Source organism: Heterocephalus glaber, unplaced genomic scaffold (assembly GCF_053883595.1).
Source record: "Heterocephalus glaber isolate CG9 unplaced genomic scaffold, H.glaber_assembly_v1.0 deba00001689, whole genome shotgun sequence".
In the NCBI taxonomy this organism is placed as follows: Eukaryota; Metazoa; Chordata; class Mammalia; order Rodentia; family Bathyergidae; genus Heterocephalus; species Heterocephalus glaber.
Window position 1 is genome coordinate 14763757 of NW_028258414.1, and position 23187 is coordinate 14786943.

The 23187-nt window shown below is 52.8% G+C and overlaps 1 protein-coding gene across 3 annotated transcripts in view; it reads left to right on the top strand.

The window, feature by feature from the left end:
* The window catches only part of Pml (PML nuclear body scaffold), a 32992-nt gene extending 10186 nt beyond the window's left edge, over window positions 1-22806 (top strand). Inside the window, exons 3-9 of one of the 3 annotated variants that reach the window (XM_004855484.3) lie at window positions 4331-4911; window positions 5619-5689; window positions 8594-8731; window positions 9382-9637; window positions 10777-10829; window positions 18617-18767; window positions 19659-22806. In XM_004855484.3, the coding sequence (XP_004855541.1) occupies window positions 4331-4911; window positions 5619-5689; window positions 8594-8731; window positions 9382-9637; window positions 10777-10829; window positions 18617-18767; window positions 19659-20374 (1966 nt within the window). In that variant the 3' untranslated portion in view covers window positions 20375-22806. Of the gene's footprint in view, window positions 1-4330; window positions 4912-5618; window positions 5690-8593; window positions 8732-9381; window positions 9638-10776; window positions 10830-11319; window positions 12321-18616; window positions 18768-19658 lie in introns of those variants that run through there. The other 2 variants (XM_021236952.2, XM_013076249.3) reach the window with 2 other exon arrangements.
* The last annotated feature ends 381 nt before the right edge of the window (window positions 22807-23187 follow it).

The following is a 23187-nucleotide window of genomic DNA, read 5'->3' on the forward strand; positions in this document are numbered from 1 at the left end:
TAATTTGCTGAAAATAGGTCAGATTTAGGTAAAAATAGCTCAGTAATCCCCCCCTCCCCCCAATACTGGTGACTAAACCCAAAGCATTTGCCCTGAGCTACATCCCTGGCCCTTTTTATTTATTTATTTATTTTTTGGTACCGGGAATTGAACTCTGGACCTTCCACTTGCAAAGCAGGCGATGGCACCACTGAGCTAAATCCCTGACCCCCTTTTTATTTTTAGACAGTAGCTTGCTAAGTCACCCAGGCTGGTCTTGAACTTGTGATCCTCCTGCCTCAGCCTCCCACAGTGCTGGGATCACAGATGTGCACCACCACACCCAATTATCACTGTGATAAACTTTGTCCTACTTCACACAACCTTTTCTGCATGTAAATCCAAATTATGTTCCTGTTCGCCAGTGTTCAATACTATTTCATCACAGCGCATTATTGTCAGTGAATTTCCTCAAAATTTGAATCCTTTCCACTAACATGTCATCTGACCGTCTTTCCATTGTGCCTTTTTTTGGTATGGTCCTCGTGATGGAAATCAGGGCCTCACACATGCTAGACAAGAGCTCTATCACTAAGCTACAGCCCCAGCCTAATGCTTTTTTTTTTTCTTTTTTAGGTAGATTCAGTCTTTCCCTTTCACATTTTGTGGGTCAGTGAAATAGACAGTGCTTCTTCTCCCACCTCTTTCCTCCTTCCTGCTCTGACTGCTGATATCTTTTCCTCCAAGACCTCAGCTTCCCTGTCTCCATCAGTGCCCAGTTGGAAGGGAGGTCACTGGGAATAATGGACTCCCTCTTTAAACAGCCCAGGTTCTGGAATTACCCATCTTCTGTCCTGCTTCCAAACTCATTTCCTCCTCTCTGTCACCTGTTGTAGCTAAATGCTTCCGGACTAGTCTATGAATGCCTGCTGGATCCGTTTGGTTGCCTCGTACTTATTTGAATTTCCAAAAGAGCTGACCCTTCGCTACTTCATTAAAATGAAAGCTCCAAGTTGCTACAGGCAGGTGCAGGTTTGGAGAAGAGCAGTTTTCCAACTGCCATTCAGGCAAGCCAGGCTCTGCCTCGAATCCTGCTGCAGTGCCAGCTCCTTGGTCCTAGTTTTTGTTTTTTGTTCTGTTTTGTTTTTTGAGACAGGGTCTCGCTGTATAGTTAAGGCTGGCCTTAATCTCATGGCTCTGAGTGCTAAGATTACAGGTGGAATCCAAGTTTCCCCTGGCCCCATTTTCATAGCATTTCCACCTGCTGCATTTGAGCTCCCAGTTTCCTTCTACCACAGATAGGACGCGCTTCTCTGGCTCTAGCAGGAGAGGAGGCCAGACTGGGGTATCCTGCCCATTTTGAGAAGAGGACAGCCCTGGGACACACTTGGTGGTGCTGACTCCTTGCTGAGGAAGAAAATTGCAAAAGAAATGCTCAAGAAGAAAAGGTGCTCCAAAAAGAAGGACTCTGCAGAGTGAGCAGAGGCCAGCTAAAGTAGGAGAGGAAGTACTGTACAGTCTGCAGGGTGCAGCAGGACAAGTTGGTGAGAAAGCCCCAGCAACCACAGGCTTAATGGCCACCATCTTTTATACCCCCGCTTCTGACGCCAGCTCTAAGCCTCCCATCAAAAACCCACTTGAGCTCGTGCCAGAAGATTGGTATCAGGTGCAGGACTTGCACCATGGTTAACAAATCTCCACAGCTGACAGGCCCTGCCCAGTTCCCCAGCCATGCTGCCATGCCCTGGTCTCCTGCCTCATTACCTCTGCCATGAGTAGCTTTTTCGTGGTCTCATTTCATGGCTCTGGAATGAGCCCCTGGCCCTGAGTGGAGCACTTCACACCCACCTGTGGGCTTTGTCCTTGAAGCAGTCTCTTAGAGAAGGAAGCATTGTTATTCCCATTTTACAGGAGGATAAATTAAGACTTGGAAAAATTGCTCAAGGCCTCAGCTAGGAACTGGCAGAGCTCAGATACAGGCCAGGCTTTGTCTCCTCATGAACTTTTTCTTCTGTCCACACCCATGGTCTCTGGTGGGGCAGTGTAGACCCTTCAGTTTTAGAATGGGGAGACTGAGACCCCAGGAAGCTTGCTGAGGCTTCTATTAAGGTATCACTGATGCACTGAGGGAGGCTGAGACAGGAACATTTCAAGTTCAAGTCCCATCTGGGCAACTTAGCAAGGACTTGTCATAAAATAAAAACATTGAAAAAAGGGGATGTAGCTCAGAGGTACATTGCCCCTGGGTTTGATCCCTGGTACTTGGGGGGAAAATCATTGATGTAGGAAATTCAGTGAATGGTCATAAAGGGATAAGCAGAACTCTACATGTCAGGAAGAACAAGAAGCAGCATTGCAATTTAAATGCATGGACTCCAAGCCTGCCTGTCTGAGTTTTGATATTAGTTTTCTCTGGCTGCTGTAACAAAATTAAGATTGCTACAAATTTAGAGGCATAGAACGACATAGATGTGGACCTGGGATTTAGCTCAGTGACACCACACACCTGCCTCCCAAGCGCAAGGTCCTGAGTTCGATCCCTGGTACCAAAAAAAAAAAAGAACACAGATGTAACATCTTTTTGATTTTTTTGTTTGTTTTGGTACCGGGGATCGGACTCCGGACCTTGCACTTGTAAGGCAAGTGGTAGAACCACTGAGCTAAATCCCTGGGACTGTAACATCTTTTTTTGAGGGATGAGTGAGGGCAAGACTTGCTATGTAGCTCAGACTGGCCTTGAACTCACTGCAGTCCTCTTGCCTCAGCCTCCCAAGAGCGGCCATTCCAGTTGTTTACCACCATGCTGACCTAACAGATATATTATCTTGTTGGGTCCCTCTTGTCTTCAGAGCCAGCAACATAGAGTCACTGTAGCCTCCGCTCCCATCACACCTCCTCCCTCTCTCCTGCCTCACCCCTCTCTCTTGTGTAACCCTCTTGGACCCCATTGGACCCACCCCATAGTCCAGGATCATCCCTTTATATAAAGTTTCTTAACCATACTGCCAAAGTCCCCTTTGCCATGGACATAACAAGGTTGGTAGGAAAATGAATGTAGTAAAGGCTATAAAAGTGTCTGCTAGCTAAAAAAGAAATGTATGCATATATAATTCACAAGTTGTATATATTTATGATGTATACATTTATACTTGTACAAATTTATATATATACAATAATGGTATATAGTTATGTATACATTGTGGAAGACTAAATCAAACTAATATGCCTATTACCTCACATACTTACCCTTAACTAAAATATATTTAATGCATAAAATATTAAAATAGAAATGTACACTCTTTAGTTAACTTGTTATTTGTACTGTTTCATAGAAACCAAAGCACTAGGCTACCTAATGTAGTTGTTATTAAATCATCGTCTATATTGACCAAAAAAAGGAAGGAAGGAAAAGAACAAAAGGAAAAAAATGCATAAACAGACCATTACATGAATGCCTTGTCAATAGGACAGTGATGGAGTCAGTTACCCATCTGGAATATAATGGAACTATTAGACACATTGAATCTATGCCTGTGGACCTGGAGGAATGTCATGAATGGAAGTAAGATTAGAGGAGGAAGTCATACAGAAATGATACTGTTGGAACTGATTTTTTAAAAGATTTTACACAACCCTTTGAATTAGCGGTCCCCAGCCTTTTTGGCAACGGGAACCAATGTCCAGGAAAACAGTTTTTCCATGCCAGGGTTGGGTAGGGTTGGTTTCAGGATGATTCAAAGGCTCTGGCAGCCTAGATCCCGCGTATGCACAGTTCTCAGTAGGATCTGCGCTCCCCTGAGATTGACGCCACGCCTGACCCGTCAGGAGGGAGCTCAGGCCGTGATGGGAGAAGCTTGAAACACAGATGAAGCCTTGCTCCCTTTCTTCCCGCAGTGCAGCCCAGCTCCTAATTGGCCCGTATTGGTCTGGGGCCTGGGGGTCGAGGACCCGTTCCCTAAATGGTTTTGATATGTGGTCTCTGATTTAATGTGTGCACGTCACACTTCCCAGAGGGCTCTGGCAAAGGTTGAGGGCGATGATGAATGTTCATTCCACCATTCTCACCCATGGCTTTGGATGCGGGGAGCTAAGAGGTGCTAAGTGGTTACTTTGTGTTTATTTCTGCATTGTTGCATGGAAGGAGAAATTGTTGCTATGGTAATCTTTTACCTTTGGTTTCATTGATAGTTCGGGTGCTATCACCGTAACCATAAATACAGAATGAGGGACAGTACGAACTTGGAAACATGACAGAAAGTTTGGCAATTTAGGAAGACAAATTTAATAACAAAAATTGGAAAAGAAAAGGGGCAGGAGAACCCTGACCCAGGCTGGCCCTGTGTGTTCACAGCCTCTACTGCCGAGGCTGCTCCAAGCCTCTGTGCTGCTCGTGTGCGCTTCTGGACCGCGACCATGGCGACCTCAGGTGCGACATCGGCACGGAGATCCAACAGCGGCAGTCTGAGCTGGACGCGATGGCGCGCTCGCTGCAGGACCAGGACGGCGCCTTCCAGGCAGTGCGTGCGGAGGTGCGCTCTGCTGTCAGCCAGCTGGGGCAGGCACGCGCCGACACCGAGGAGAAGATCCACGCGCATGTGCGCCAAGTGATCGCGCATGTGCAGGCGCGAGAGCGTGAGCTGCTGCAGGCTGTGCAAGCGCAGTACCAGCGAGACTATGAGGGCATGGCCCGGCGCCTGGGCCGCCTAGACGCTGTGCTGCAGCGCATCCGGGTGGGTGGCACGCTGGTGCAAAGGATGAAGCGCTATGCCTCCGACCAGGAGATGCTGGAGATGCACGGCTTCCTGCGTGAGGCACTGTGCCGCCTGCGCCAGGAGGAGCCCCAGCACCTGCAGGCCCCGGTGCGCACCGATAGCTTTGATGAGGTCAAGGTGCGCCTACAGGACCTCATGTCTTGCATCCCTCAGGGGACAGGTGAGTGCCCAGGCATTCATCATGTAAGGGCTTATAGATAACTAGCCGGGCAGCACACGCCTATAATTCCAGCACTCTGGGAGGCTGAGGCAGGAGGATCAGAAGTTCGAGCCCAGCTTGGGCAACTTAGCGACTCAGCATGACCCCATCTCAAAATTTAAAAAGTAAAGGGCTGGGAATGTAGCTCAGGGTTAAGGCCCTGGATTCAGTCCTCCTACCGCAAAATGGTGGGTGGTGGTGTATGCCTCATATTTCCGGGAAAATGAGCCTAGTGAGTTAAGTAGCCTCCCCTGCATATCATAACTGGGCAGCAGCAGAAAGAAGTGTTATTTTATTCTGAAGCAGGTGAGGTTTAGATTATATTTAATAAAAACAGATCGGGAAGAGCATCATGGAGCCCTCACCTTAGAGTTCATGAGCAGGAAGGGCTGTAGGGCTGTCCCCATCTTTCCCTACTGTTGGCCCGGAGATGGAGAGAGGTACATTTGGGTTAGGGCTCTGCCATGCCACCCTCTCTCCCTTCCTTCTGCCTGGGTCCCTTCCTCTGTAGTCAGAGCTTTCCTTTTGACTGCCAGCTGTCTGTGGATGCCCTGAAGAAAGCATATCCAGGAGAATCGACAAAGACCTCCTGCCCATCCCTTTCCCAGACCAGTATGCCCTTCTTTGGGGTGTCCCTGAACTTCCTGCCCCTTCTTTGTGTTCTCCAGATGCAGCTCTGTCCAAGACAGCCAGCCCAGAGGCCTCCAGCACCCCCAATGACTCCTCTGTCACTGACCAGGTGAGAGAGTTATGCGGTGGGAAGGGGAGGTCAGCAGGTGCAGGAGACTTGGGAGCCTCATGTCACTGTGTCTGCAGGGAGTGTGTTGGGCAGGGACAGTGAGTGGCATGATGGGAGCTTTCCTGGGAAGGATTAAAAGAAGGCATTAATGAGGGATCAGGTGGGTGGCACTGAGCTCCTGAACGCTGAGGTTGATGGACCATGAGCCAGCATCAGAAGTGAGGCCCAGGGGTAGACAGGCACTGAAGGAAGCTTTCACTGGCGTGGCCCTGTTGGCTATGGCATCTGACCTCCCCAGTCCCTCAACCCCACACTAATGCGTGACCATTTCCTGGGCCCACCACAGGTTGACCTTCTCTTTTCCCACACATGATTCTGGGACTGGAATGGAGAACAGAACCAAGAACGAGTCTTCTTTCCAGCAGCCTGGCTTCTCCATACTCCAGGCCATCAAATGCCTGAGAACCACAATTCTTGGCATCTCATGTTGGCATCTCCTCTGTAGTGCCTGTGACCTATGGGCATCCCACTTTCACAACCCTCTCAGGACATGAGGCTGTTCTTTCTGGGAACAGCTGCTCCTATCCCTGGGCTGCTCTGACTCTGAAAGGGCTTCCCCGGGGGGATGCAATGGTGTTCACAGGCGGGGCTCCCTTCCAGTGGAATGAGCTCCCATTCCCTTCCTGGCCCTGGCACCTGGTCCCTTCCCTAGCCTGGTTCCTCTGATCAGTGTGTGCTGCCTACCAAGGATCTGGGCCCAGGAACAAGCACTCCTCCCTGAAGAGGAGGCAGGAGTGGGAAGCCTTCCTAGTTTTCCAACGGTGTGAGCCATAGGAGAGAGGGATGAATATGGGCTGAGGTAGTCAGGAAAGTCTTCCTGGAGGAGGCAGAGTATGGAGCTGGAGAATTTTAGAACTAGGAGAGAGGATAAAGCTGAGGCCCAGAAAGAAGCTGGAGCTTACCCAAGGGAAGCTAAATGAAGGATTGATAGCTAACTCTTTTTCTTAATACCCAAAGTCTATTTCTGTTCTTTGTATTTGCAATGCTGAGTATTCCCCTCCTTTTTTATTTGTACATGTTTGCGATACATAGTAACATTCACCATGGGGGAAATGGTGCATATGCATGTCCCATCTTGATCCTTTTTACTTCCTTTTCCCTTCTCCTCCCTGCCATTTTCCCCCATCCTCAGGTCCCCTTTCCATCCTTTCAAAGAACCAACTCTTTGATTCATTAACCCTTTGTATCATCATCATCATCATTATCATCATCATCATTTCATCATCATCATGATGCTGATTTCTAGCTTCACTAGTATGCAGGGGATTATTTCAGTTCTTTTATATTTATTTAAGCATGCTTTATGGCCTAAGAAACGGTCTGTTTCAGAAAAAGATCCATGTGCTTCTATAAGAAATGTGTATTCTGCTATTGATGGATGAAATCCCGGTAGACATCTCAAGTCTATTTGTTCAATGGTGTGGTTTAACTCTGATGTTTCTTTGTGGGGATTTTTGTCTGGTTGACCATCTGATTGGGAAATGAGGTATCAAAGTCCCCTGTTGTGACTGTGTTGGTATCTGTCTGGCCTTTTAAGTCCAGTAGTTTTTGTTTTATGAAGTTGGGTGTGCCAACATTCGATGCATAGGTATTTGCAATTGTTACCTCTTCTTGTTGAATTGTTTTCTTTACCAGTATATAGTGTCCACCCTTGTCTCCTCTGGTCACTTTTGACTTAGTCTGCTGAGTCTGAAAATAAGACTCCTGTTTTCAGGCTCCAGGTGGATAGCATATCATTTCCATCCTTTCACTTCAGTCTGTGGACTCTTTTTGGATGAATTGTGTGTCTCCTGTACTAAATATATGGTTGCATATTGTCTTCTGATCCCATCTTCTAGTCTGTGTCTTTTGACTGGGGAGTTGAGACTGTTGATATTGAGTTATTGCAAGGTGTTTATTGAATCCTGTCAGTGCATTATTCTTGCAATGCTTAGTCCCTGTGAAGGCCTTGGGTTCAATCCCCAGTGCTACACACATAAATATATAAAATATAACATATATATTTTTTTAATTCAGTGCTGGGGATCAAACCCAGGGCCTCATCCATGCTAGGCAAGGGCTCTACATTGAGCTACACTCCCAGCCCTGTGTGCAGGTCATCTGAGTGTCTCTCTGGGATACATGCTAAGGAGTAGAATTGCTTATGGTTGTGCTTTGTATGGTCATGCTTTGTTTCATCTGCCGAGACCCTGCCCACCCATTTATTTCATTGTGAGGGAGGTGCATGAAGCTCTAAACACTGATCCCAGCATGGAGTTGTCATAAAACAGCATTTGTCTGCATCTTTGTCATTATCATCATCACCAGCATTAATGGAACTTTCAAAGTTTGAGGTGCTCTTCCAAACATTGTGCCTATGTTGAACCCATGTCATTCACACTGGTGGATAAGGGAGGTGTTGTTGCTCTCATTTTACAGAAGGAGGCCGAGGCCAAGAAGTTTGGAGGAACTGGCCCAGTTTGTGACATAGCTGTCCAGGGAGAGTTAATTGTGCAGGGGCCAGGGTCAGCCTGGTGCCAGGATTTTTCTCACCACTAGAACTCTGTGTTGCTGAGGGAGCTGTGATCCTTAGCAGCAAGCACCTTCTCCTGCATGCACATGCTAGACTCTTGGGCACATCTTGAGGAGGAACTGGGTAGTGTGGAGCCTGAGGTATTAGGACACATGAGAATTGACATGTGACTGGACACCACCCCAGGGTCTGGTGGAGGTGAGGTCATGGCAGGTTTAGGGAAGGCTCCTTGCCTCCAGTGAATACCCAGCTTGGGACCAGGGAGCCTGCCTAAGATTGGATGCGCCTGGGGCCCCTCAGTTGTTTCTGACTCTTGTTTCCCAACTTTGCAGTCCAACAAGGCACCGAAGGCACAGGCCCAGCCCCTGGGGCTGTCTGAGGCCCAGCCAGCAGCCGTGGTACATTTGGTGCCCAGAGCACACCCCATGCCCATCTATGCCTTCTCCATGAGAAGCCCCCCATCTGGAGAGGTAAGGCCCTACTTTCCATGCCTCCCTCCCTGAGTCCTAGCTCCACCCAGGCAGGGAGCATGGGGGAAGAGTCCTGGTTGTCATTAATTCCTCCTGAGGATGGATCTGCTTGACGCCCAGTCTGCCCTCTCCCTTGCTCTTGGCTAGACTATCAGGCCACTGAGACCCCAGTGCCCGTAGAGGCTGGAAGGGGCTGACAGGGGCTGGTACCTAGCACCAGGACCAGTGTGCATGGCAGCCCAGGAGGCTTCCTGTGCATGAGAGGCATGGTTTGAAAGCAGAGAACAGAGGAAAGGGCACAATGACAGTGGGAGGAGGAAGAGAGATATGACCACAGCACTGAGCATGGTGACACAGACCTGTCATCTTAGCTACCCAGGAGGCTGAGGCAGAAGGATCACATGTTTTAGCCCAGCCCTGGCAGCATAATGACTTATCAAGGCCCTGTCTCAAAATTAAAAATAAAAAGGACTGAGGATGTAGGTCCATGGCAGAGCACTTGCTGGTATGCACAAGGTCTTGAGTTCAATCCTTAGTACTGCAAAAATAAAAATAAAAGATGTGGCCACAGGCCCCTGGTACCCAGTCCAGGTCTCTGGTTGCCAACCCTGGAGAGACCTGACCCAGCTCTGTGACTCCCTGCCACACAGGTCTCCAACATAGTCTCCCCGCAGAAGAGAAAGTCCTCCCAGACCCAGTGCTCCAGGAAGATCATCAAGTTGGAGTCGGAAGAGGGCAAGGAGGTGCCCATGGCCCCCAGGCCCACAGAGCAGCCCAGGCCCAGCACCTCCAGGGCAGTCTCACCCCCACACCCAGATGGGCCCACCCAGCCTGAGAGCCCCACCGTGGGAAAAGAGGTCTTGCAGCCCAACAGCACCCCAGTGATCAGCGGTGCTGCAGAGGCAGGTAGGCTGGGGGTGGGACAACAGGGGCAGAGTGAGGCCCCCTCTAAAACCTGACCTCCCAGGAAGCCCAGAGCCCACAGGACCCCCTGTGGGTCCTGCTCTGAGCCACCACAGAGGGAGGACAGCCTACGACCTGCCCAGGGGTGGGCTCCCTGGGCTCCCATGTGCCCTGCTTGATTCCAGCATGAGGAAACCGAGGGGCTGAAACCCATAGTTCTTGTGTCCTTTCTCCAGCACTTCCAGTGCCCACTCCAGGCCTCTGCACAGGCAGTTGCAGTACAGGAAATGCTTGTTGGTGAGGATCTAACACTCCCAGAGAGGGCTGTGTGAAGTCCACCTGCACATTTCCCCAGTTCTGCAAACACTACCCACCTAGGTATCTCCTTTGTCCTCTCTAATATCTTTTATGGACCCTGTCAGACAAGGAAACTGAGTCCTCAGGAAGGAGTTGAGGTCAACTCTAAATATTCTGGAACTAGAAGGCCTGTTTTTATTCTATATTGGAGGTTCCCAACAGAGCCCCAACTCTGGTCACACACAGGGCCCTGCCTCCTGTTCCTCTCGCACAGGGCTGAGATTGGAACAAACCAATGTTCTTCTCTAGGATTGTAAAGGGTTCCAGCCAGGGGTGGTGCTGCACATCTGTAATCCCAGCACTCTTGGGGGCTGAGGCAGTAGGACTAAGTGGGACAGTGGGATCACAAGTTCGAGTCCAGCCTAAGCAACTCAGTGATTTAGTGAGACCCTGTCTCAAAATTTAAAAAAAAAGGATTGAGTTCAATCCCTAGACCAAAAACAAAGTTCCAAACCGAAGATTGTTATCAGGCCCCTTGTACAGGGAGAAAATTCTCAACTCTTGGCCAGTAGCTTGAATAAATATACACAGATGAGCACAATTGGAAATGATAGAAATCCATTTTTGAAAAATCCATGCTCAAAGCAGATCCACTGGTGCACACACAGCACGTTTTTGTTGCCCCTGGCAGAACACTGTCACCTCCCAGCCCACTGGCCTGCAAGGACCCCATGCCCTGACCTATGACCCTCCCTCCCCACCTCATGACCCCCACCGCCCAGCCAGCACATCCTCCAGGTGTGCACCCCGATGGGCCCTAATGCAGCCCCTGCTCTCCATTCCAGATGAGCGCATTGTGGTGATCAGCAGCTCAGAAGACTCTGATGCTGAGAACTCGGTGAGTGGCCCACAAGGCCGGTCCAGGACTCCCACTGCCCCCCATTTCAGGTCCCAGGGACCACAGCCTCTGTGGGTGACTCTCAAACTCACCTTAGACCTTTGGCGGCCAGATGTGCTCTTGCAAGATGCCTGGTAACATGCTTCCTTCCAGAGCCCGCTGTCCTCTGCAATGTTCAAGGCCTTAGCAACTTCCACATGCATTTCCTGTCCCCTAAATCCTCTGTGAGGGAGGCTGGACAAGAATCTATCCCCTGCTTGTCACAGCCAGTAAGGACTGGAAGAGGGAAAGGTGTGAAGTCACAGGGACCAGACTAGCAAGTTTTGGCTCTATGTAAGAAACAACTTTAAAGCCATCCTGAGATGAAACCAGTGGGCTTGTGGTTAGTGACCCCTCTGTCTGTGAGTGGTATCAGAGGCTGGGGCGTCCCCTGTCCAGGGAAAGGGATGGGATAGAACACAGCCCTCAATATGAGGTTCTATATTGAAAGTGCCTGCAACCACCAGAGACCACTGAGCCACCCTCCTCGCCAGCCTGCCCCCTGCTGCAGAGAGCACAAGAGGCCTCCCGTCAGCCCCTGGCCACATGCTGGCCCCCAGCTTGGCCTCTCTGGCATCCTGCCCAGCCTGCCGCAGCCCCGAGCACCGAGTGTCCCCACCAGCCTCCTAATCGCCAGGAGCTTGCCGCTGTCCTCCGAGGGATCCGCACTCGCTTGCGCAGGGCACAGAGAGCACCCATCAGCCTTCACCACACCCTCCACCAGCACTGGGGCACTGTACGGACTTTGTCAGGCCCCGTGGCCCAGGCCACCACCCCTGTCACCACATCAGCTCCCAGCCATCCTCGAAGCATCCAGGGGCTTGCTGGACGCCTATGGAGCTTCCTTGGCCTGCCCCACCGGGCACTCAGGGCAGTGCCATCCCGCTGCCGTGCGCTCCGAGGTTCCCCCAGTTAAGCCCAATGGCTTGACAGTATTTTTGCCCTCCTCTTCCCTTCACGACCTCCCAGCTTAATGCCTCTTCCCTGGAGGGGTTCAGCATTCCTGACTAGGGGCAGGGGTTCCCCACAGGGATTTGGGCAGAGCCCCCTGGGGAGAACCCCCAAGTCCCAGTCCCAGTGGATGCCTCTCCGATTGCATCTCCACCCTCGCATGAGCCCAAGAGGCCCCTCACCAGCCTGGGCCAGGCTCTCCTCAGCCAGGCCTCTGAGAGCCCCAAGAGCCTCCCTCTGTGGCTGCTGGCTCCATCTTTCAGCCAGACCCCCTGCCGTGGGGTCCAGTAACATGGCCCCTGGACATGGCTGAGGTTTAGGCCGGCCTTCCTCGCAGGCCTCTTTACCCGAGAAGGAAGTTTTTCTCACCCCTTGTGCCCTCCCATACTCCCAGCCTATATCCCCACCCAGTCCTTTCCCTGGGCCTCCTCCAGGACCACAGCCTATGTGGCTGTCCCAAGCCCCGGCAGATGTGCTGCCCAATAAACACTTGCTGAACAACCACTGTTACGAGCCCTTATTCCACGGCTAGCAGGCTGCACTGAGGCTCAGGTCCCCACTTCCTCCCACACTCACAAGCATGCAAGGTGGGGGCTGGGCAAGGCCCCAAGGTCTAGTGAGGCCCCTGTGCCTTTGAGGCCCTCTTGGGGTCTCCTCAAGCCCCACCTGTCTATCTCAAAGGTCTGCCCACCTCCCTTCGGGGCAGGCAGGTGGGAGCATAGCCTTCCCACTCAGTCCCATCTTCCTCCTGGGCGACATCAGCATCAGCCCCCTGACCTCTGTTCCTTGACCTCCCAAGGGTCATCATCCCATCCCATGTTAGCTGCCAGTTCTATGGCCACCCTACACCTCACCGCCACCACATCTCATCTCTAAACTGTTCCTCCTGGACTCTGAGTGCAGCCTCTAGTTCCTTAACCCCTTGGTCCTATCAATCAAACTTCAACCAACAGGCACTGTCCTGGTTTTGGTCAGTCATAATCAGGCTTTCTGCTCCCTGCCCACTGGGCCTCTGGTTAGGCTGAGAGCACACAAGGGAATCAGGAGCCTGCTGCCTCCCTGCTGCCCCCTGGAGGTGAGATCTGTCAGAGAAAAGCCACCAGAGACAACTGCAAAGGACACACTGTCCATTGCCTCTGAGGACCTCTGGGTGCCCCAGATGCCACTCCCTCCGGCACCATGTGGCTGCTCCCTGGGTTTCATTGGAAAATGAATGGTCACTCTGCTGGTAACCGCACCTTCTGCTTCTGGGAGAAAACAAGAGCCTCCTGTGGCATGGGATCGTGGACATCTTGCCTAATTTTGGATTCACCTGTTCCCATCCAGGCCTTCTTTGTCCTCTGCATCAGGTAGAAAGGACATCTGCCTGCCCCTAGCACTCAGCCCTGTGTCCTGGTGCAGCCCTTGTCCCTGGGAGCCTCTGTTTCTCCATCTTCATCTCTCCTGCATCTTCTAATGCTTCCACTTCCTTCTCAACTGAACACTCTGAAAGATGTCATTGTCTCCACCCACCCTTGGGCCCCTTGTTGATGCTTCATGCTGCTTCTCCCTTGAGACACCTACCTCTGCCCCTCTAGCTCCACGCCCCTGAGCACAGTGTCCCGCTTAGTCCTGGGTGTCCTTGGCTTCACTCTGAGTCTTCCCTCCATGCCTCTTCCTTGTTTTGGACCTGGCCCTATACTCTCTCTGATCTGTGGGTTCTCTCTGCCCCAGCCAACCCCTCACTGCAGTTCCTGTCCTGTTGCTGCCTGCCTGATAGGTGTGGCTCCAGGCCTCTCAACCTCAGCCCCTCTTCCCTCTTCTCAAGAATGGCTGCACCGTCTGTGTGACTATGTAGGTGGAGTCCCAAGCCACCCATCCTATTCCTATTCCCTGTATCCAGCCAATTTTGGAACCTCTTTTCATGGCCTGCATCCTCTGGTACCTGGGCACTCTCCATCCTGTGATAGTGACAAAGCTAAAGCTGCCATTGACTGTGGAAGGAAAGGTGAAGAAAAGACAGGTGCCCAGAGCCTCATCAGACATCAGGAGTGTGGCACTGAGGAGCAGGGGCAGGGGTACGGGGTGAGTGGGGGTCATGTCCAATCCCCAGCTGTCAGCAAGGAGTCTGGAGGGGTTAATCATGGGGCAGGATGAGTGCATTTCAGTTTATGGAAAAGTGCACAGCTAGAAGCTGGCGCTCACTTTAGTAAGCAGCTCCAAGTTGTGAGAGAGCAGAGACCTCTTCCTTAGAGGTGCCTATAAACAATTAACCATCACCACAATCCCAAATATACAAAGAGTATTTTTTTTTGGTACCAGGGATTGAACAGATCCTTGTGCTTGCAAGGCAGGCGGCGGAACCACTGAGCTAAATCCCTGGCCCCAGAGTATTTTAAAAATGAGTAGTTGGGTCCTCCTGGTGCATTGCTCGCCCACTTTCTGAGTCCCTTCAGACCGCTGGTCCCCTTAGAGAACCCACAGCATTCCCTCTGCAAATTCCCACTCCCTGAGCCAAGGGACAAGGTGCTCCAGGCCACCCAGCCCCATGTGTTGCCTGCCCATGGCCTTTGTCAAGCCTCATCTGAGAGCTGGTAGAAGGGTGGTCTGCTCAAGCGGTGCCTCTTCCCAGTGGCCCAGGGCTTGGAGGGGCTGTGGCATGGACTTCCTCTGTGTCTGCTGTCTCTGCCTGTCTGGGGCTCAGGGAGAGACCTGGAGCAAGGAGGTGTGCTGTGTGGCACAGTAAGTCAGAGTGGAAGGTGAATCTCAGGCCTGCTTTTGGAATCCCTGGGGTGAGGACTGTGAAATATAACATAATATAACATCTGGGATGGGTCAGCAGCACCTCTAGCAGAGCCTGTCTGAGGATCCAAAGCTGATGAAGATAGGTTCTCTCACCCACTTTTGTGAGAGATGCCGAGCTCCACAGCCTTGGTAGCAGCTAGACCAAGTGGAAGCAGGAGAGGGCCCCACCAAGGGGGCAACCCTAGGTAGAGGTGGCAGTGGTGGGAGCAGTTGGTGCTGCGGGGAGCCATGGTGCTGGTAAGTGTGCATATTAGAAAGAGTTGGGGTGCTCAGTGGAGAAGGTGGGGCACAGTGCCACGTGAAAGGGGCCACAGAAGGCACAGCCTAGCCAGTGATACTGTCTCCTGGACCTATGCGACTTTGCAGGAGCTGGAGGTTTGTGTCTGCAGGAACAGAACTGTGTGTCTTGTTCGCTGAGGTTTGGGCACTGAGAGGGCTCTCAGGAGCTTGGGAACTCACTGCATGTCACTGTCAGATGCTAGATATTGTCAGGAGGTGGATGCTGACCATCAAAGAGGGCTACTTGGCTGATGACCAAACATGGGACTAATCCACAGGGAGGACAGTGGTTCCCAGGCCTTCCTTGGCACTGGGGAGTTTCAGCAACTGTGCATTCCTGGGTCCCCACACCTGGGGATTCTGATTCTGTTGTTCTGTGATACAGTCTTGGCTTCCGGAGTTTTTTAGTGCTACTAATGTCAAGTTATGTGGTTGAGGCCTGAATGGAGGTGATATTCCCTACAGGGTATGATACAATGGGGGACAAGTGAGCCAGGATGCCCCGGTAAACCTCCCAGGCTTTGGGAAGCTGGCTCCACTGTCAGCTAGCACTTCCTGTGCACACACCTGGGGCCACTGTCGGGCCTGCTGTGTTGAGCTAGGCTGCAGTCGACTGGCAGAGGCCATGGGATCTGTGATGGAAATGCACGAGGTGGACACAGCTGGTCAGCCAGATTGCATGTGTGTTCTTAATTCAGCACCTCTTGGATCCCACGAGGCTCCGTCAGTTTGCTTTCAGAGAAGCACAGCCCAGCAAGCCAATCTAACAGAGTGACCTATTCCAGTGTTTAGTTGCCTCTTTCTGAGACTGTCAAAGAGAGCCTGGCTCAAAACCCACACCCGCACTCTTCAATTCAAGCCCCCATGCTGAGTTCTCGGCATTTCCCGATCCACTGATCCTCAGACCTTTTCTTCCTCTTCCCTTTCCTATCCTCACCCATAGGCTGCCGAGTTTCTGAACCTATTGCCTTCTTCTTCCCGTTCCCTGTTCATCTGATCAAATCTCTTGGCATTGTCCCCAGATTGTCCTCATCTGTGCTCCACTCCCCTGCCCTGCACCCAGCCATCCTGTTCTATGGAATAAAGCTGGAGCTGAGGTGGAACAGGAGTTTCCTTAGAGGACAGGGAGGGAAAGGCGCCAATGTCTGGCCTTCTGTGTGCCCACTGCTCTTCTTCCTGGTAGCCCAGAGTTTTTAGAAAAGTCTTGCTTCAGTGTCCTGGGATTCCTTGGCCATGTTGCTGGGATTAAGGGCAGAGGAAGTTGTAGGTTCACAGCTGTCTGGATTAAATGCAAGGTGTCCAGTAATCCACCCACATAGGGTGGCCATCCCTTCCTACAGTCCCCAAAGGCAAGAGGTGTCAAGTTGTGAGATCCCACCCTTCCTTCTTGGGAAAGCTCGGGAGAAGAGGGGTCCCATCCATGAGGAGCCCCCAAGGTGCCCTTAGGGAAGGAAGCCTCATCTCCACACCCCCAGGACAATGGACAGCAAGGCTGTGAGGGCTGCCATATGTGTGACCTGGTGTGAAGATGGGGAGGTGGCTGTCATGGTTTATATCTGGACACCACCCCCCTAAGCCTCATGCATTCAGGTCGGGGTTGGGGGAGTTGATTGGATCATGGATGTGTGATGATCATAGGTGGATTAGTCCACTGATGAGTTTAGAGCTGACTTGCTCTTAGGAGGTAGGGTCTGGTTGGAAGATGTGGGTCACTAGGGGCACTTCCTGGAAGAGTTTATCTCCTTCCCCAGCTCTTCCCTTCTCCCTTTGCTTCCTTGCTGCCATGCCATGAACACTTTCCTGTGCTGTGACCCTGTGCCGTGCCGCCCTGCCTTGGAACCAGATGACTATGGACTGAAACCTCTACAAATTGTGAGCCCAAATAAACCTCTTCTTTAAGTCATAGGTATTGGGTATTATGTCTAAGCAGGGAGAAAGTGACTAGGACAGTGGCCCAGAGGGGCAGCTGTGTTGCTCTCTGGAGAGCCTTGCTTTTGGAGATGCAGGTCTAAAGCTGGCAAGATGGCTCTGGGGCTGCCAGGGACATTGCCAGATGGGAAAAGCCAGGAAGAAGCACTCAGGATCACAGAGAACCTTTCGGCAGTTCTGTTGGGAGCAGAAAGAAGGAAGAAGAGAAAGCCCAGTGTGCTGTGTTGGTGAGTAGCAGGATGAAGCTGCGGCCCAGCAAGATGGGGCCCGGCTATTGGCAAGAGGGAGCTGGGGCCAGGGAGGACACAGCAGGCAGCCCAGCCCTATCCATGGCTCAAGTGTGGGAGCACCCAGAAGGCTAGAGATGGAAGACAATTCATAGCCTTTGAAGGGAAGAGGACAGAGACCATGGTGCTGCAGCCAGCAACCAGGAGGATGCCTCAAGGGAGGCTGTGTGGAGAGGAGATGCTCAGAAGAAGACGGAAAATCAGCCTGACACTGATGGAGTCAACGATTCAGAGGTGCGGGGTACATTCAGCAAACCCAGCCCTAGACAGATCTGTCTTTGATGTCTGATTCCATCAGTTGCCTGGAGGAAGTTGGTGAGCCCGGCACAGGCCCCAAAATACAAATAGAGTGAAACCCACCCACTTTAACCTGCTCGTGGGCAGGGGTGACTTTCCTCTTGGCTGAAGGTTTGTGGAAAACATGTTCATCCCAACAGTAGATGCCCTGGGGGGTATGTGGATTGTCTCCCAATGCGCGGGTGTCAGCCAGGGGCCAGAGGAAACAGACACTGAGCTCTGTCTCCAAGACACTGGCTGCGTCCCTTCCTCCCAGTCTCTGGGTAACGTCCACAGTGGCATTCACAGGAGGTTCACCAAAGGTTGAACATCTGGGCTTGGTGGTTGTGCAGATGCTCAGCAACTGACTCTGTGTTCCCATTAGATGCTCCACCCACTGTGCAGCCCAGGCTCCCTGAAACCTCTCAAAGTGGGGCTCTTCCAGCTCGGCTCCCTGCCCAGGGCCTCACTAGCACCACAGCCAGGACCAGTGCTGCTGCTGGGGTGCCAGGTCTCGGGTGCCAGGCCTGGCTCAAAGGGCTTAGCTCCCCTGCAGCCAGGTGTGAGTGCTGAGCTCTGAGCTCCCACACTGCCCTCTCTTTGCCAGGGACCGGAGCGTCCACCCAGAGGTGGCATCCAGGAGGCTGAGCTGTCCTCCTCCCTTTTGTGCAAGGTACTGGGACCGAAGCTGGCTTTCAGGACAGGGAAATCCAAGTCCCTGACCCCTTTTAGAAACATTACCTAGGACTGCAGATGAGGCTGCTTCCTCACATTCCAAGTTTGCAACATTTCTACTGAGCACGCTCAGAGTGACCTGCCCCTTCCCCAAATCTCCACAAACGGCACAGGTTGTCCATCCACATACTCATTCACATCTTCACACTTCCACACATTTGCCCACCAGTATGCTAGAGGCTCACATTCACTACCATCTGTGCAGATCCACACACACTCACGCTTCCTCGTGTGACCTCACCCCTCACACCTACTCCCTCAGACACGTGACCTGACTCACACATGTGATCCTTACATGCAATGTACACTGTTCACACCTGTTCATGCACACACATTCTCACGCACACGTTTCTCTATAATCCACCCTCCCTGTGTGCACACAGATGCCCCTAGTTGTGTTGGCTTGCGCACAAACTCATGTACACTAGCTGCTGGGCACATGCTCACCTTGCGATCTCCTTCCACAGTCCCTGGATACCCTGACCTGTTGTTTTTTCTTTGTTGCAGTCCTTTCAGGAGCTGGACGACAGCAGCAGTGAGTCTAGTGACCTCCAGCTGGAGGAGACCAGTTCCCTCCAGGTCCAAGACCAGAGCCACGCTGACCCCCGGGCAGAAGACAGGCCCCTGGTGTTCTTTAACCTCAAGATTGACAATGAAAGTGGGTTCTCTTGGGGCCACCCTGTCCCTTTCTAGCTTAGTCTCTGAGTCCCTGGGAGAAGTGCAGGCAGAGTTCTCTACAAGGCCCAGCCAGTGACAGCCAGGCAGACAGCTCACCACGGCTGCCCTGGGCCCCAAGGTACATGGCTCAGTGGTATGAACGAGGACAGCAGCTGAGAGTAGGGCTTGGCTATGGGAGGGAGGCAGGCACCCTGTGCATTCACCCCTGACCAGACCTCTTCTTGGGCAGAGAGCCCAGGGGATGCTCTGTGACCAGGAATAGTGGCAGGCTCCTTGCTGAGACCGGTCATCCAGCAAAGCTGTGGCCCTGAGTACAGGGCTGACCTACAAGAGAGTGCACAGGAAACTGACAGAGCCAGGGCCATGGGAGAGATGACCCCTTGCCCCCAGCACTTGCCTTGGCCCTGAAATGTCCCCTGGAGCAGGAACCCTGGCCCTGGCCTGCAGTGTGGACTTGACATTGGGGCAAGCCCCACCAGCCAGAAGCAGCAGGTACTCATGTAGCACAGGGTGCTGAGCGGACTGAAAGCCTTAGCTAAGGGATGGGGCCAGGGAGAAGCAGTCTCTGTTCTCTTGTATAGGTGAGAGAAGACAGAGAGGAATGACTTGGCTCCTCCTACAAGTTTGGCAAACTCGATGGCAGGAGGGGTGGAGGACAGCTGGACCCCCATCTGGTGGGTGAGGCATGTGAAGGACAGTCTGGGCTCTCCTTATGACCTCGGCCTCGGAGCCCAGTCAGAGCTGCATTTGGAGGCTGCTGCCTCATTCTACCAGTAGCCCGAAGGCAGGATCTCTAGGAGGTGGGTCAGATGCACCCTCCACAGCATCACCAGTGCCCACAGGCCTCACCATGTCCTTCTCTCCTGCCCAGCTCAGAAGATTAGCCAGCTGGCGGCCGTGAACCAGGAAAGCAAGTTCCGTGTGCTCATCCAGCCAGAGGCCTTCAACAGCGTCTACACCAAGGCCGTCTCCCTGGAGGCAGGACTGCGACACTTCCTCAGCTTCCTGAGGTCCATGCACCGCCCCATCTTGGCCTGCTATAAGCTGTGGGGGCCCGGCCTTCCCAACTTCTTCAAGGCCCTGGAGGACATTAATAGGCTCTGGGAGTTCCAGGAGGCCATTTCAGGTTTCCTGGCTGCACTACCCCTCATCCGGGAGCAGGTGCCTGGGGCCAGGAGCTTCAAACTCAAGAACCTGGCTAAGACCTACCTGGCAAGGAACGTGAGCAAGCACAGTGCCTTGGCTACTGTGCTGGCCATGCGCGACCTGTGCCGGCTGCTTGAGATCTCACGTGGCCCACAGTTGACCCAGCATGTCCACCCCTTTGGCATCCTGCAGTGTTTCTCTTCTTTGCAGCCCCTGGTGCAGGCAGGCATCCTGCCCCGGGCTAAGACCCAGATCCTGGCCCTGCACAGGGTGAGCTTCCTGGAACTGCTCACTGCACACCGCTGTGACCCACAGCGTGGCCTGAAGAAGTATGGCCGCTACCTGAGCCCACAGAGCGCCTTGTCCCCTGCACAGCCCTCACACCACCTGCAAGCCCTGAGGACCTACCTGGATGGCCTCCTGCTGGAGGAGCAGGCCTAGGCCCAGGCCCAGGAGAGAGGCCTCTCTCCCAGGCTCACTGGCCCCAAGCAGAGCTGAGGGATGCCTGAGTAGGCCCCGCCCATCCAGCATTCCCAGGGCCTGGTCCCCAGCACTCTGTGATCCTTTGGCCCAAAATCAGTTCCCTTTCTCTGGGACCAAATTCCCCTTCTCTGCAAATCCTACAGAGGAGGCCGGGCACCCACACCTCCCATCCAGGAGCCTGAGCCAGAGAGGCTCCGAGTGAAGGCATAACCTCAGGTCTCTGAGGCCCTGCAGCCCCTCCCTAGCACCCATGCATAGAGGTGCCCATGGGTACCCAAAGTGCCTTCCACACCAAACTCCCCCCATGAGTGCTGGTTTCCCAGCCTCTCGGCCCACTCTCTGCTTGAGTCCTTCTTGGAGCAAATTCACCCAAAGGGACCTTGGGCTACAAAAAGCGGCAGAAACTGTGCCATCCCTGTCCCCACTGCACTAACATGCCTTTTCCATCCCACAGCTTTGCTCTTGGGCCCTTGGCTTGCAGACCTCTCCCAGCACCACCCTACCCACAGCCTCCCAAGCGATGTCCCCATGGGTGGCCGGCGGCACCGGCACCCCCACATCCACAGGGTCTGCCTCAGGCCTCCAGAGCAGGGTCTCTGCTGGTGGGGCCAGTGCTCTGTGCTTCTCCAGCCAAATGGATGTGGGGCAGCAGAGGAAACCTCCCTGTTCCTCCTCCTTCCGGAGCACTGGTGTCCCCATCTCTGAAAGGAGCTGATTGGGCTGGGGGAGCTCTGCACAGCCAGCTCTGCCATCCTGGGCTTTCAGGCATGGGCAGCAGGCCTCTGAGTCAGCAGATGAGAAATGTTCTCATCCCAGAGCCCAGTGGAGCAGTGTGTGCCTATAATCCCAGGACTTGGGAGGCTGAGGCAAGAGGATTTCTGCAACTTCGAGGCCAGCCTGGGATACATAGTGAGATCAAGGCTAGCCTGAACTGCATAAGGAAACCTTGTCTTAAAAACAAACAAACAAAAGTTCTCATCCTGAGCTTAGTTCCCATTCCAAACCCGTGGGCACTCCAGAGGTCAGTTTCAGAACGGAGTGCTCAGGGCCATTCCTTCCCCCACCCTCCCCTCTCCCCATTCCTCCTCCTGGTTCCCAGAGAGCCCAGGTGCCCACCTTGATGGTGGATGGCCTCCGCTTTCACACAGTAAAGGCTGAGTACCCACACCCCACCCTGTCCAGTGGGTGGCTCAGGATCCACATAGGCACCCTGCAGGATTTGCTCCTAGCTTGGGCACAATTGGCACCCACAGTGAACTCAGATGCATTGGAAACAAATTCTTGTTACAACTCTGGCTCTGAGCAGACAGTGGAGGGAGAGGAGGGAGGGATGCCAGGACCCAGCCTGGCTGTGCTGACCCCCTGGCAGCTGACAGGGTAGCATGAGGCCCCTCATCTTTGGGGGGGGGGGTACCAGGGATCGAACTCAGGTCCTTGCACTTGTGCAGCAGGTGGCGAAACCACTGAGCTAAATCCCTGGCCCAGGGGCCCCTCATCTTTGCCCTCAGACTTGACCACTTCTAGCCCTACCATACTGGCTGTTTTGAGGCACTGTGGATCACAGGTTTTATACTAAAGGGGCACTCGGGCTGTCCAGACTGTCACAGCCTAAATAAAGATGGAATCTATCCAGGCACTGTAGTATGTGCCTGTGATTCCAGCACATGGGAGGCTGAAGCAGGAGGATCACTGTGAGTTCAGGGTCAGAGAGCCAGGACTACATAGTGAGACCCTGTCTCACTGTCCCCCCAAAAAAGGGACTCTTAAAAGCCTGATTCTCCAATCACAAACTCCACTAAGCCCAGCCCAGCCCAGGGAGCCACTGAGGTGCCTCTTGCCTGGACCATCGCCTGCCCCACATAGCTGTGCTTTGTGGGGTCCTCCAGAACATAGCAGAGCTGAGAGCCCCCCATTCAGTGTCTCCAGAATGTGAATCCCCTATTTCAAGTAGGGAGACCCAGAGTGGGCTTGCGCCCGGGCCATTTCCAAAGGGGAAAGCCACAGGCAGGAAAAGAGACACCAGCTCCATGAGTCCCTTCAGAGGGAGTCAGGAGCCTGAGACCAGGGTGAGCGAGAGCTTGGCCACTGGCCCCTGATGACAGCCCTACCCTTCTGCTGGGCCCCAAGAGTAACTGGTGGGGGGGGGTGCCCAGGGCACACACTGTGTGGATGTCAGACAGCTTACATTGCCACCCTCGGGCACTGGATTTCAGCTTTCACAGCCTGCACATTTAACTCCCTGATCCCCCAGCTCTCCCACTATAAAATGGGTCTGTGCAGATTATTTGTCATAGGATCTTCATGTGAACCAATCAGAAAATGTATGTGTGAAAATACCTTTTTAATATGTACAAAACCACACAAATATAAGATCTTTCACAGACAACTAAGATGGGAATGTGATTGCTTTATAAATGATAGAAAAATAAACTGATCTTAGCAAAAAAGAAAAATAACATGCGGCTGAGGCAGGAGGGTTGTGAGTTTGAGGACAGAGCAAGGGCCCATCTCAAAGGGAAAGGGGGAGGAAGTCATGAGCTTGGCTTCCAGGGAATAAAGCTTGGTCTGACAGAGCAGACAGCTGTGGGGTCCTGGGTTCAACGGGCACCGAGAAGAGCAGGGGACCCGTTGAGAGTGGCAGAGTAGTGGGTAGCTCTGTGTTCTCAACACGCCAAAGGGGGCAAACTTGGGGCAGAGGCCAGCCGGAAAAATTCCTGTCCACTCTGAAGACACTCATCTCCATGTAGGCCACAAAAATCGCTTGAACCCCA